This window comes from Canis lupus, chromosome 22 (assembly GCF_003254725.2).
Source record: "Canis lupus dingo isolate Sandy chromosome 22, ASM325472v2, whole genome shotgun sequence".
NCBI lineage: Eukaryota > Metazoa > Chordata > Mammalia > Carnivora > Canidae > Canis > Canis lupus.
Genome location: NC_064264.1, coordinates 24,196,450 through 24,211,854, shown reverse-complemented (window position 1 = coordinate 24,211,854; position 15,405 = coordinate 24,196,450). Strand labels below are relative to the sequence as shown.

Below are 15,405 nucleotides of genomic sequence, written 5' to 3'. Positions count from 1 at the left end.
TGACAAGAAGGAATGAAGGAGGAAATGCATACATTTTTTAAAAATCCATTCTGTTGGAATAAAGGAGTTTTAATATCAGAAGTGCACTAGTATAAAATTGGAATTTGATTTTTCTGTTAAGACGATTATTAAATCTTAATTATTGCTCTAAAATGTAAACAAAGGTTTTTCTTTAATCTGCCTTGAAAAAATAAATTTCTATATTCCTGTCTTTATGAAGTCTTTCATTACTTCAAGTTGAATCTTCTCAATATTAAAAGAGCTAAGTTTGTTAACATCTAGTAACCCTCTGCATTTATCTTTAGAATCTCTTATTGCCACCGTGGCTAAATAGATAATCATTGAGTTTTGTGATGATCTGTAATCTTATTTAAGCATGTGCTTAAAACCTCCTGATATTTCACAAACTTCCCAAAATTCAACTTCTAATGAAGTGCTTTGGATTATTTAGGCTTATTTCTTTGGAAATATGGGAAGCATTGTCAGATAAGTGATGATAATTCTTCTTAAGTTTTATTATATGGTTGAATGTTATAACTGTTCCAGAAATTATACAAAATCCCTAAGGTTTTGATACATTCTGGTATAACTGTCATCACTTGCAATTTTAATTATTAAAATGTTGTATGTCACAGAATTCCCTTGTCAATTCCACTGTAATGACAAATAAGGGTCTCTGTTACCTTTAAGATCACAAAACAAAACTAAATTTTTAGAATTAATGGAAAAACTTTATTCAAAGAGACTCTTATTTAGAACATGGCTGGTTTTCTAGTTTGCTTTTCCAGAACAAGGGTATCTATTACTTACAGAAATTTGGAAAGTATTTCTTTTTTTTTTTTTTTTAAGATTTTATTTATTCATTCATGAGAGACACAGAGAGAGAGAGAGGCAGAGACACACAGGTAGAAGAAGAAGAAGCAGGCTCCCTGCAAGCAGCCCCTTGTGGGACTTGATCCCAGATCCCAGGATCACACCCTGACCCGAAGGCAGATGCTCAACTGCTGAGCCACCCAGGTGTCCCAGGAAATATTTCTTTATAAACAAATATGAAACATTTATCTTTTCTCCCATGATCCTTCCAGAATTCAAAAATTCTTAGCGTGTATTCTTATATTTTCATGACAATGTATTTATTTGCATAAATTCAATAAGAATCTGGGCTTCTTGTGACAGGACACAATTGGAAACCCTAGTTATTTTAGCAAGGCTTTGACTTGACAGTCATTTTTGAAGGAGATATTCATAGACTCAGATATGACCATATAGTTTTAAGGAACTAAGGTTGCCTTTATGTAGCCAATGGAGCCCCTTGGAAAAATTCCCCTGGTATTTTGTTTACAAGATTCCTAGCTGCCTTATCAGAGGAATAAAGATAATCACTTCCTGGTAGATACAGAAACCTCAGGCTATTTGGGGGACTTGTAGAAGACCTAAATCTACAGGTATTGCTGAAAAAGCCTGATAGCAATTATTTGGCTTGGCTTCTTAGCCTTGAGTGACTGAAATTCCTTATGAAAATTTCCAGTAAAGCAGACAAAAAACAAATAAATAAATAAATAGAAAGAAAGAAAGAAAGAAAGAAAGAAAGAAAGAAAGAAAGGAAAGAAAAAGAAAAAAGAAGAAAAGAAAAAAAAGAAAAAAAAGAAAAGAAAAGAAAAGAAAAGAAAAGAAAAGAAAAGAAAAGAAAAGAAAAAAGGAAAGATAAAGAAAACTATATGGTCAATCACTATTCTTATTGTGCTTATGTAAATAATGTAGGCAAGTGTGTTAAAATTTGACTTATTTTACAAATAAATTAATTTTAATTTGGCTAACTTTGGAAATGAGGGTGATTGTAGAATGAAATTAGGTTTCAGTAACATGACTTTGTGGATATTCTAGCTCAGATAGCTGTCTTTGAGTGTAAAAAACTGGACTGGATCCTGAATTCTTCTGGTCTTCTTAAATATCTCACAAAACTCTCCAAACTAATGTTTCTGATTTTTTACCATCCTCTTGACTTGGAATGGCCAAGAACTAAAACTGCTCTTTTTTTCTCCTGAAGCCCTGGAAACTGATACTAAACAACTTAAGGTAAACTTCAGAGAAAAATTCCCACACGGTCCATGTTTAGATGAACTTCATGCCTATTGCTCTGCAGGACACTCAGGAAGTTCATCAAAGACATACAAATCACTGAATAAGTTTATTTTAGCCATCCCAATTTGATGGATCTTCCATTGGAAAGTCTAGACACTGAGATATTTATGGATGGAACAGTTTTATGGATCAAAGACAATGAAGAGCTGAACTCAGCAGTGACCCATCAGCTATTGTCCACTGATGAAGGCACACAAATTATACTGCTTGATAGCCCAAGGGAATAGTTAGGCAGATTAAGTTGCCGAGTTGGCAGTCCATCCAAAAATTCCAAAACCAATCTCTGTAATGATTTTAGTACCAGACACAGATGTAACTAAGTAACAACCCCGATATTCCTCAGGGGACCTCAGGAGAGCTAAGGAATGGGGTTTGGACACCATGCTGGCATTCAGAACAACTGTAAATATACTTAATCCTTATCCTAGAACATTTAATGGAAGAAATAATTAACCAAATTTACCAAAGCATCTATTATGTGTGAAATGCTACTCTTCAATGGATCCAGAAGTATACTGCGGGTCCTTGTCTTCAGAGAATTGTTCAAAAATGTGACACTGTGCTAAAAACAATCCTAAGACTGAGCTCTTACCAGCTTTAAAAGTGTAAACAACTTAGAGGCACTGAACCTGGAGAAGGCTGGCAAGTAGGCTTTACCATGATGCCAGAAATAACAGGTAATTTTTAATACTTGCTAATGTTTGTAGACTCCTATACAAGCTGGTTTGAAGCCTTTCCATGACCTTCAAAAGTTATCAAAACAGTTTTAAGCAAAATCATTCCCAGGTTTGGATAGCCACTAACAATTTAGAGCAACAGTAGAGCAGCATTTGTGGCAAAAGTCACACAAGCAATGTCCAGTGCCTTGGGCATTCAATGAAAATTAGACATTTTCTCGAGACCTTACCCAGCTGTGGGGAGGGGGAGAACTTTGGCAAAGATATGTCAAGAAACCAGCTGAACTTGGGAAAAAGTTTCTTGGGTTAGAGTAGCTCCTAGAAGTAGGTTTGGATTAAGGCCCTATGAAATGTTATGTGGAAGACTCTTTCTACACTTTCATGACTTAGGAGTCTGTGATGGTGCTTACATTAGGGAATTAGATATTATCAGGTACATTCAATACAGCAAGTTGATGTACCCCACAGATATGCCCTTAAGCCTCCGGAATCCTAAAGACCTGGAAGATTCAAGACCTAGAAGAGCAAGCACCCAGAGTGCCAGCTCTGAGCTTGTTGAACAAGACCTTATGAGGCACTGGTGACTGCCCGTTCCTTAGTGAAACTACAAGGAATTAAGCCATGGACTCATCACACTCAAATGACAAGAATCTATAGGTTGCCTACACCTAATCAGCAAGTAGAACATTGAAAAGAAACCCTGGTTGGACTAGCACAACTCTGATGGACCTGAAACTACTATTTAGGAGAACTAGTCTGAAGAAATCAAGTACAACAAACTACTTGGTTACAACAAATGTTCCCTAAGGCCCTAGATAAAATATAGTGATAATCAAAGTACAAAGCTTTGTATTCATGCAGAATGCTGGGCTTCAGCCTGGAACTAAACATGCCATTCCTCCAGCCACAATCTTCCCTCCATTTCAGCAGAAATAAATAAATGAGCCATCATCCCAATTCCCTCAAGAATGAGGAATGATCAAAAGACAGTGGGGACTGAAGCCAGTAACCAAAAATTTAATGGGATTACTCTCAGCTGCAATTTTTAACCATGTTTTTTTCATTTGCCTTTGAATTTCCCTTATTCTACTCCTTCAGAAGGGTGGACTTGAGGCTTGCTGTCCTGTCTCCTCATTTGACTACCTCTAGAATAAACCCTTCCCTTGCTGCATACTTCATGTTTCAGTGATGGCCTTTGCTACACATCCGGCAGTTGAACTTGAGTTCGGTTATAGCCATACTAAAGTATGCACTATTGATAAAGTATGGAAAGTATTAAATAAATTTACCTAAGTAATACAGATAATAAATAATGTTAATTTTGTGGAAAAAGACAAAGTAGGGGGGATCCCTGGGTGGCGCAGCGGTTTGGCGCCTGCCTTTGGCCCAGGGCGCGATCCTGGAGACCCAGGATCGAATCCCACGTCGGGCTCCCGGTGCATGGAGCCTGCTTCTCCCTCTGCCTATGTCTCTGCCTCTCTCTCTCTCTCTGTGACTATCATAAATAATAAATTAAAAAAAATTAAAAAAAAAAAAAAAAAAAAAAAAGAAAAAGACAAAGTAGGATCAGAAGAGACTTTCTAGTAGAGATACATCTGAATTGATTGAGAGATGAATGAGAATTACCTAGTGTATATAGGAAAAAGGTATCTAAGGTAGGATGCACAATGGCACACAGGGATAGAAAAGATCCAGCACTATGTCAGAAACTTCTTCTTTTTTATGATTTTATTTATTTATTGGTGAGAGACAGAGAGAGAGGCAGAGATATAGGCAGAGAGAGAAGCAGGATCCCTGTGAGGAGCCTGACATGGGACTCAATCCCAGGACCCCAGGATCATGACCTGAACCAAAAGCAGACATTCAACCCCTGAGCCACCCAGGTGTCCCTGTGTCAGAAACTTCTGTTTCCAAATACTCCTTTTTCTATGAAATATAAATACCCAATATTTAGCATATGGCCACCTAAAATAAAAACAACATTTTCTAGCACCTTATCAATTAGTTGTTACCTGGACTACATTTGCTCTATGGTATATCAGAAGTGAGATGTGCAACTTTTCAAAATATGGATTATTCAGTTTTATTTATTTGAGTATAATTGATACACAATGTTACATTAGTTTCCCAGCATACAAGGTAATTACTTAACTTCTCTGTATGTTATCTTATGCTCACCACAAGTATAGCCACCATCTGTCACCTTACAACGCTATTACATTATCATTGACTATATTCCATATGCTGTGCCTTTTATTCTCATGACTTATGCTATAACCAAAAGCCTGTGTCTCCCACTCCCCTTCACCAATTTTGCCCCCACCCCTTTCCCTCCGGCAACCCTGTTTGTTCTCTATATTTATAGAGAACTGTTTTTTTTTTTTTTTTTTATTAACATGTGAAATCTAAAAAAAATCCAGAAGATAAATTCTTACAGGGTGCACTCCTTCCACTTTTCCTTTGTCCTGCTGTTTGAACTGTGGTTGTGATAGCTAGGGGTCCCTTAGGCCTTCAGGACCAGAGATTTTGCAGAGAAGTCTACAATGGAGTTTTAGTGTTACTGTACATTTCATGAGTAAGAAATGCTGGCAACTTTTTTACACTGTTCTGTAAGGATATTTGTAAATCAAAGAGCTAGGAAGAAAGAGACAGTGTCTTTCTTTAGGGCAGAGAGCGAGTTTGTTTCTTGACCAGAATAAGAAAGATCATGTCTCCATTCAGAGCAAAATTGGGCAGGTCTGTGGGTAGGCTTCTTTAAAGAATTACCATTTCCTCAGTTTAACATTCTTCAGATGTGAGAAAGGCCAAGCCCCTGCATGAGCAATATTTACTTGAACCTCTGTTACCCTACTGGGCCTTGGGGTGGAGGGTGGACAACAAGAACCAATGTGAACTTGAAGTTCAGCAATTATTCTCTGACCTAGAAGTCTTGTGTCTTCCTCCAGCATCTATAAATGATAGGCTAATTTCTTAGATTTCAAATAGTAAAAACATTTTCAGTTCCTCACAGTTCTGACAAAGGGTCCTATTCTACAGATGACATGCTTTAAAGTGGAAAATAGCCTGGGTCTCAGGCTAGCCCTTTTCAACACATTTGAACCCACATCCTAGCTAATACAGGATTTTTTTCTTGAAACTGCTATATTTTATTTACTAGAATATGGAATATGAAATATATGACACTCACTTAGATGGGAACCTGACAACTAGGTCTCAAAACACTGAGACCTGGTCACTAAACTTTAGGTAAAATTCATCTGTGCACTGAATAAACACACAAGTTAGGGAAAGTCTTAGTGAAGACTCAGATTCTTGCCTTTCTCACCAAAATTCAGAAGAGTTCACTTAAATCTGGGATCGTTCCAATCACATGTTATTCATAGCAAACCAAACTATGAACCTGATGATTCCTAAGAACGTTATTTCTCTGTCCTTTCCTCATTGCCTCAAAATGAAATCCCAGCTCTGCAGCATGGCATTCATCAAGCCTCGTGTTCATCTACCAGCCACATCTCTCCTTTTGCCTCCTCCATAAACCCCCCTCATCAGTATGACAAACCTGCCACTCTTTATTTGTCACCTGCTGTGACCTTTCATGCACCTTGTCTTTATGCATAATGTTTTCCCTGTATGTAATGCTTTCCCCCATTTCTTCACCTTACAAATTTCCACTCATCTTTCAACTCTAAGTTAAAATGTCATGTTTCCTTTCTTGCTGCAAAACCGTCAGCTGCCACTTCCTATCTTGTCAAAGCATTTACTTCTAGCATCAGATTCTTCTCTGCTCCTCAGATTCTCAACATCTAATTTGTCATTGTAGTGAAGGAAAGCAGGGAATCAACCTAAATTATGATTAAATAGCTTATGAAGGGAGATCTGAGAAGATAATCATCCATGAAGTTATGTGCATACATTCTAGCATTGATTCTAACTGCTTGAGAGTATATTGTTTCTATCCCTTGGTTATTTTTATAACTTTAATGATAATTATAGCAATTGTTATTATTATTTATTTTTCCATTTTAATTCTTAGTCACTCAGCAAGTTTATGTTTCAAAATAAGTGGATTAGAGATAATGTTAGCTGATAGCATATATTTGTAAAGTACATAATTTTCAAAAGCTTTCAAGTATTAAAATATATCTATTAAACACTAGATTCATAAAGCAGTCCAAAAGACACTATTATGTTTTACACAAGTTATAATTTTCTAATTTCTTTTTCAAACCTCATTTTTTGGGAAAAAGTCAGTGCATTTACTCTTGTCAAGTAATTTTGCCTTAATATTAATCAATATATTAAAATTATGGTAATTTCATTGTTCATCTGTAGACTTTATAATACTAAAAGGGACATGTATTAAATGAAAGAAACCACTGATAACATGCCTAGGCTTTCATAAGTAATTTATAAAATAATAGCTACCATAAATCAAACATTTATTTTACAAAAGGGGCTGTCAAATATTATGTCATTTTTATCAAGGCATTACATAATTTTTTTATAATCCTTGTGTCACTGGATTTTATTAAGGGAGGGTTCACACAGAAGAAAGAGACTTAATGAATAGTGGTTTGTAATATACATAATTATATTAAAGAAGTAATTGATATTGTAACTTGTGAACTTCGTAGGAATATTTAGTTTCCAAATAAAAGGTTAGACTAATAATCTTAGTATTTGACTTATAAGCAATATAATTATCATTAGTTTCTATATACATTTAGCTATATACTTATATCTTAGTATTTTAAATAGTGTTAGAAAAAGAAAATATGTGATATATTACACAAAAATACTCTATTAACAATGCTGGGTTCAGATAAATCAATCCTGTACTCTATCAGTGTAATATGTATAAATAAAAGAGCAGCTTGCAGTCAACAATTCCTTTATGACAATAGAAAGAGGATACTTTTCTCATATATAAATTATGTACCAGGGACTGTGTAAGATGCCTTATGTGAAGATACCTACTCAATAAGTAAAATTTCTGCAAAAAATATTTAAATTTTAATAATATACCTCATTATTATAACACACTTTGAGTTAAATCTTTATAAAAAAATAAAGCTCAGATTTCATGAAGTGTTTAGGATCATAAAAACTTCACAATGAATACTTCATTTCTGGGTGCTTCTATAAAGTTAAACTACCCACTCCTTGTCCTTTAAAATGTTTGTATTGGTTAATTTCAATACACAGAAGACTGAGATCTGCCAGAGAATTGAGTAGCCAAGCAAAGAAGCATTACAATCGTAAAGGGCACACTTGGGCAATCAGAAACTTTTGTCATGCCAAGAATTAAGGGGAACACAAGTAGCTTTTAAAAAAATGTCTCTAGGATTTGAAATCAGTTTAAAGATTATATTTTAGAATTACTAAAGAATATTAGAGTATGGATTTGCACATCTAAGACCTGCATGATCTTATATACTAAATAATAATGTCTTCTTATGCATTTACGTCAACTTAATACTATACTTTTCAGTTTCTATTTACCAATATATTAATCGCAATGTCCACTGGTAAAGAAAAAATTACACAGCTACTAATCTTATTAGAACACATCTGAGACTCATATGGTGATAGACAATTTATTTTTAAAGGCCTTCTTTTCTACACTTTGTCATTCAGACTGTAGTATTAAATCCTGTCTTTCTAATTGTTTTTTTAGGTTATATTCTGTTGGAGGTCGTGATGGAAGTTCCTGTTTGAGTTCAATGGAATATTATGACCCTCATACAAATAAATGGAACATGTGTGCTCCAATGTGTAAAAGGAGAGGGGGTGTTGGAGTGGCTACATGCGATGGTTTTCTCTATGCAGTAGGAGGTCATGATGCTCCTGCTTCCAATCACTGTTCCCGGTTACTAGATTATGTAGAAAGGTAAGATCCAAGGTCACAGCCATAGTGAGAGAAATAATGTAAATTATACTGATGCCTAATTCAAATAATTAGAAAGACTGCATAATTTAGGAATGGTAAATTCTGCTTTTTAAATCTCTTTCTGTTTGTCTCTTTCTGATCCTTCCTTCCCATATACATATATGAACAACACTTCCATTCTTCTTCTTTTTTAAATGTCAATTCCAGCATAATTAACATACAGCGTTATATTAGTTTCAAGTGTACAATACAGTAATTCAACAATTCTATATATTACTCAGTCCTTATCATGATAAGTTTACTCTTTATTTTTTTCTTTTAGAGAAGAGGAGTGGGGAGGAACAGAGGGAGAGGCAGAGAGAGAATCTTAAGCATGTTTCATATCCAGCACAGAGCACGACACAGGGTTCAATCTCACAACTCTAAGATCATGATGGGAGCTGAAATTAAGAGTCAGCTGCTAACTGACTGAGCCACCTAGGTGTCCCCAGGACAAGTGTACTGTTAATCCCCTTCACTTATTTCACCCCTCCACTTCCCCCTGGTAACCATCTTTTTGTTCTCTATAGATAAGAGTTTGATTTTTTTTATTCACCTCTTTATTTCCTTTGTTTTGTGTCTTAAATTCTAGAGTGAAATTGTATGGTATTTGTCTTTCTCTGACTCAGTCATTTTACTTAGCATGATACTCTTCAGCGCCATCCATGCTGCTGCAAATGGCAAAATTTCACTCTTTTTATGGCTGAATAATAATCCAAGTGTGTATATATATATATATATATATATATATCCCATATCTTCTTTATTCATTCATCTATTGAGAGACACTTGGGCTGCTTCCATAATTTGGCTATTGTAAATAGTGCTACATTAATAGTAGGGATGAATATGTCTTTTTGAATTAGTGTTTTTGTATTCTTTGGGTAAATACCCACTAGTGTGATTACTGGATCACTTGGTAGTTCTATTTTTTCCACATCCTTGCCAACATTGTTGTTTCTTGTGTTATTTAAGCTGTTCTGACAGGTGTGAAGTGATATCTCATTGTGATTTTGATTTGCATTTCCCTGAGGATGACTGATGTTGAGTATTGTTTCATGTCTCTTGGTCATCTGTAGGTCTTCTTTGGAAAGATGTCTGTTCCTGCCTTCTGATTATTTTTCATCTGGATTTTTTTTTTTTTTTGGTGTTGAGTTTTATAAGGTCTTTATATATTTTGAATACTAACCCTTTATTGGATGTCATTTGCAAATATCATCTCCCATTCAGTAGGTTTAGATCCTTCAGTTTTGTTGATGGTTTCCCTTGCTGTGCAGAATCTTTTTATTTTGATGTAGGCCCAATAGTTTATTTTTGCTTTTGTTTCCCTTTATTCAGGAGACATAACTAGAAAAATGTTGGTACAATCAATGTCAGAGAAGTTGCTGCCTGTATTCTCTTCTAGGAATTTTTTATGGTTCAGTTCTCATATGTAGGTCCTTAATCTATTTTGAGTTTATTTTTGTGTAAAGTGTAAGGAAGGGGTCCAGTTTCATTCTTCTGCATGTAGCTGTCTTGTTTTCTTGACACCATTTGTTGAAGGCACTATCCTTTTCCCAATGTATATTCTTGCCTCTTTTGTCAAAGATTAACTGACCATATAATTGTGGGTTTATTTCTGGCCCTACTTGAATTCTTTCTTGTTTTATAATTCCTTTCCTTCCTGCCTTTTTCCTCTTTCCTTCTCTCTTTCCTTTCCTCTTTTCCTCTTCTCTTTTCCTACTGAAAGAGGGAAGAAGGGAGGGAAGGAGGAAAATAACTTCAAAACTCTCTGTGACTTAATATAATAATTTTCTTCTTACTAACACTACATGTCCATGACAGATCCATGATATCATTGCTTTGTTACTCAGAATGGCATAGAAGCTATAATATAAGCACTGCACTGGTTCCTAAAGATTCCACATGCCAGAAATAAAATTCTCTTTTGTTCATACTTTAACAAACCAGTCACATGGACACAGAAAACTTTATGAGGGTGGGAGGACTTCTACGTGCAAGAAGAACAAGAGATATTTGGTGGATTGCACTGATGACCTTACCAATTTTCCTCTTAACATTAACAAACCATATCCATTATGTTCATGCTTGCAAGTGGTAGTCAGTGGCAGAAAGGTGCTCTAACTTTTACATTTTTAAGGATATGAGATGACTTTACTGAGAATAAGGCCATTGGCAAGAAGAAGCTTTTAGTAAACAGGCTCTGTTCAAACTTAAACCACTTCTTGAATAAAACATGTTTAATGTTATTGCTACTGCGTGAAATGGACTGTAGGTATATGGCTATCCATGCATAGATGAAAGCATTATGCTCAATACAGTTTCACTTCAACATTCTCTTATCCAGTGAAATTAGGAACTACAGGTGTTATAGTAACAGTGGTCATAGCCGAAGTAAACAGATGGATACTTTTATATAAACACAAAATTATTTACTTAAAAAATACTGCTAATAGACAGACAGCTCATTCAGATTTTTCTCTGCTAAATTCTTGGGAAAAATAGCAAAAAAGACATATATCTTATATAAATGTTACTAATGAAATTATATTTTATTATTCTCTTCTAACTTTACTGTATAATGTATTGCAATGTTGTTTGTGAATAGAAGCATAAATAATTCAGTCTAGGAATACTTTTATGATGCAAAATTAGACTTAAATAAGCATAGCCATTTTAAGTTATAGGAGTACAGTGGGTATGAGCAGCTTAAGTAATGCAGAAGCACACAGCATTATCATGATTCTTTTCTCAGCTCATATTATGTGTCAGATTAATAGCATTTTGCAGTTTCTATAACATATTCTATATTGATGATTTCACATGTAAATCATCAATAAATCAAGATGCATAATAGTACTCTGTAGAATTATTTTGCACATATAATGTAAAGACTGTTTTTTAGTATATAATCACAGGAAAACAAACCATTAGGAATAACAAGAAGTAGTGTACAATTCTACATATTATAGACTGATAGAACAAATTTTATTATATGACTATGATTTCTTATGGAAACAAAGATATTATATAATAGTAATGTTAAAGTACAATTATATAAGACATCAAAAGTTGTAAAGGGTCGGGCTGTCTTGAACACAAAGAACTCTGGCATCTCAAATTACAGCAGTAGCAAGGCAAGTACTGGGCAAGAATAATATAGAACAGAATAGTTGATGGAACTAGTTTTGCAGCCAAGCATACCTCTAGTAACAGCATCTTAGTAGACAATCTTAGTGGACAAAATCAGTGCCCGAAAGATGAAGTAAAGTTCTAGCAGAACTGCCCAGAAGGTCCAATCCATTAGACAAAGCACATTTATCTATCTATTTTACTTACTCTACAAATATTGTTTTGCATGTTTTTTTCACTGGGCTAATTCAACCTTAAAACTTACTAGAAGAAAGAGACAAATAAATAATTAGAACTTTAAGATCATGAATAAAACAGGAAACCAGGCAATGGGTCAGAAAATATGCTCTAAGGCATCAGTACCACTGCTGGCTAATAATAGATCAGGACCACCTTTGCCCTCAAATTTGCATCCCAGTAATAAGGCCTGTAGGAGAGAGATATGAAGATAATAAGAGCCTTCTAAAACTGCCCTTGTCAAATCCACTCTTACTTCCTCCAATTTATTCTCTATATAGTAGCCAGGGAGATCTTTTCATAATGCAGATTTGACCTGAAAATTCAATGGGATTTTCTTTTGTACCAATTATTAATATTATGATGAAAATTTATTTAAAATTGTCCATGTACTGGTGATGATCTAGAGTAGCTTGTTCACACCTGTACTCCTCCACTTGGTACAATTCTTGGCAGAAAGTAGTCCTCACCAAAGCATTTAGCAAATCAGGTAGAAAAACAGGTCTCAAATCTCTCACAAGGGAAGGCATCTGGAGATACACTGTACATAGGGAGTTCTAAAGATAGAAAGGTCCAAAGGGATGTATGAAAGGATGAAAGAATGAATAGATGAATAGACTGACGGGAAGACATAGATAGATTTTTAATTTTCTCTTTGCATGTGAATGCTGATTTCCATCATTATGGATTAAATATCAATTATATATATATATATATATATGGCATTCATTTAGTAGGCAAAAGTTTTGATAGGGCTTAAAATATTAAGCAGATTTTCAGATATTAATTGAAAATAAATTATATCTTTATATCTAATCCAAACACTAACAAATAAGCATCTAAAAGCCTTTTTGTTTATTACTTAAAATAAATATAAAACTTTTGTTCAAAGTTTACCAGGATCTACGCACTAGTCATATCAGAAAAGTCATCTAAAATAAGAACATCTAATTTTTCTGTCAAGATATGGCTCAATATTGATATCATCCTTAGATCTTGATAAAAAAATTAATAGAAGTTAAGATTTGCTGTCAGACATACAAGGATAAATGCATTATTAATTTAATTAAACAGTTTTTTAAAGTTACCTTAAAAATAATATGTAAGGTCAGAATAGAATTTGGGATTCTTTAATTTCTCTTCTTAGTTCATCTTTTTGGTTTAGACATATCCAAGAATTGCAGTTCTAAAGAGTGAAAACAGATGATCAAGGAGAGCATTTTATTTAAATTATGGGCACTCATCCTAGGCCTTATATAGCACACTGATACATTAACTAATATTTTGAGATATGTGAGATCCTAAATTTTCTACAAGACAGTAATTACTTGAACTGTTTAAAGTTAAATGTTAGATAGGGGCTTTTGAACCTTTTAGTAAGATATTTTCTTCTTTTTTTTTTTTTCCTAAGATTATAGCACTAGCCAAATGAGTGTTGCATGAAAAGACTAACTAGTTTGTTGTTAATGTTATTTTTCTATTACTGTGCACATATAATCTTTCATGTTTCTTTGATAACAAATTATGTTCAAATTTATTTTAGAGACAGATACAAAAGACGAAAATTCTGACAGCCTTATGTATGTGGAGCACTTGCTTTACAAGTGTACACAGCAATTATTTACTAACACCATAGCTAAGCTCATTTAGATGCGTGATTAGATATTTGCCTCAACGGCTTATGAGGCAAGCAGTATCTTTGAAGTGGTCAGCTAGAGACAGGGATTACAGAATAATCTGTTGTCCTTGTACTACCTGGAATGTTGGCATCATAGTCATTCATCTGCCTGCTTGGAAGGAAGGAAGGAGAGCAATTCTGTGGAAAGGTAGACGTCCATAAATAGATGAAACATTATGTCCCGTGTAGATGGAAAGATGTCAGTCCTGGTTGTCAAACTGTAAAATTCATTTTAAGTTGTGAGAGTCTATTTAAAGCACCATTTGACTCATGCGACTAATAATAGTTTTCTGTTATATTAGTAGAGAAAGTGATTATATAATCAGTTGGCCCCTAGTTCTGAACTGTTAAAAGGTATTTATTTTTAAAAGTGAGTTTTAACTAGCATTCAGGTCTCCTGGATATGCTCCATGTTCTATTGATTGACAACAATTTAAATAATTATTGAAGGTCTGCTGAGGAAACTACATCTGAGGAGTCAAAGAGCTGCATGGCTTATCCTTGCTTTCCCTGGTTCTGTCAGCAATTTGTTTCTCTTTTCCTCAACCTTGAAGAGAGGATGCAATAAATATGATCTAAGTCAAAATAGGATTTTTCACATGTCTTCATAGAGAAGTTAAATTAAATTGAAATCAAATTAACTTTTTAAAACATTTTTGTATATATACACAAGGGATATTGAAAAGGGGAGCAGAAATCTAGTTGCCCCATTTTCTTTCCCAATGTTTCTGTGCCCATTGTATATTTAAGAGAAGTACTAAGGAAGATTGGGAGGATATCAACAGATACTTTTTACAAATCTATCTTAAAAGTAAAGATTAAGCACATAATCAATGTGAGAGTCAGAAAGACACAAACAATATTGACAATGATTTCTTTTCCTCCTAACATTGCACTGACTTTTCCTCCCCTCTGTCTTGGGGTTGAAATTGATAGTCGACTCAAAACCATGTCACCCGACATGTGACCCTAAATAATGAGACTGCTGCAACTAAATCAAAACAGGGAATGTGCCCTTATAGATCATGTGGAAGATCCTGTGAGAGGAATCTATACTGATCAGAGAATAATTTGTATGCTGAGACTGAATTTGAACTAAGAAATCCTGTCTTAATTGGTTGCAGTCAGACAGTTAACCCACTCTGAAGTTTTCTTTCTTTTTTTTCCCCTAAAGATTTATTTATTTGAGAAAGAAAAAGAGAGCTCTTGTAGGTGTATGCACACAAGCTGGGGGAGAGGCAGTTGGAGAGGGAGAGAATTCTCAAAGACTCCCTTCAGAATGTGTCTACACTGGGCTTGATCCCAGGATCCTGAGATCAGGACCTGAATCAAAATCCAGTTGGATGCTTAACTGACTAAGCCACCCAGGCAACCCATGAAGTTTTCAATTTTTTTAATTAAGAAATAGTGTTTGTTGATGACATATAAAATTAGGAGAAAAAAACCATAAAGAAAGCAATTTCATTAGTAACTCATTAAAATTCATTAATGTAAACTGATGTCTACATTTCATTCTTTTTCAATGTTTTAAGACCTATTTACTAGTACAGTTTAAACTACACACGCAAAAAAAATTGACCTATTTCTTTGTTCCTTTCTCCAACTGTATG

At 34.5% G+C, this 15,405-nt stretch overlaps 1 protein-coding gene across 2 annotated transcripts in view; it reads left to right on the top strand.

The window, feature by feature from the left end:
* KLHL1 (kelch like family member 1) overlaps positions 1–15,405 on the top strand; it is a 435,375-nt gene that overhangs the window by 406,252 nt on the left and 13,718 nt on the right. For both annotated transcript variants that reach the window (XM_049099352.1, XM_035704542.2), the window contains exon 9: positions 8,497–8,709. In XM_049099352.1, coding sequence (XP_048955309.1) covers positions 8,497–8,709 — 213 coding nt within the window. The remainder of the gene's footprint in view (positions 1–8,496; positions 8,710–15,405) is intronic.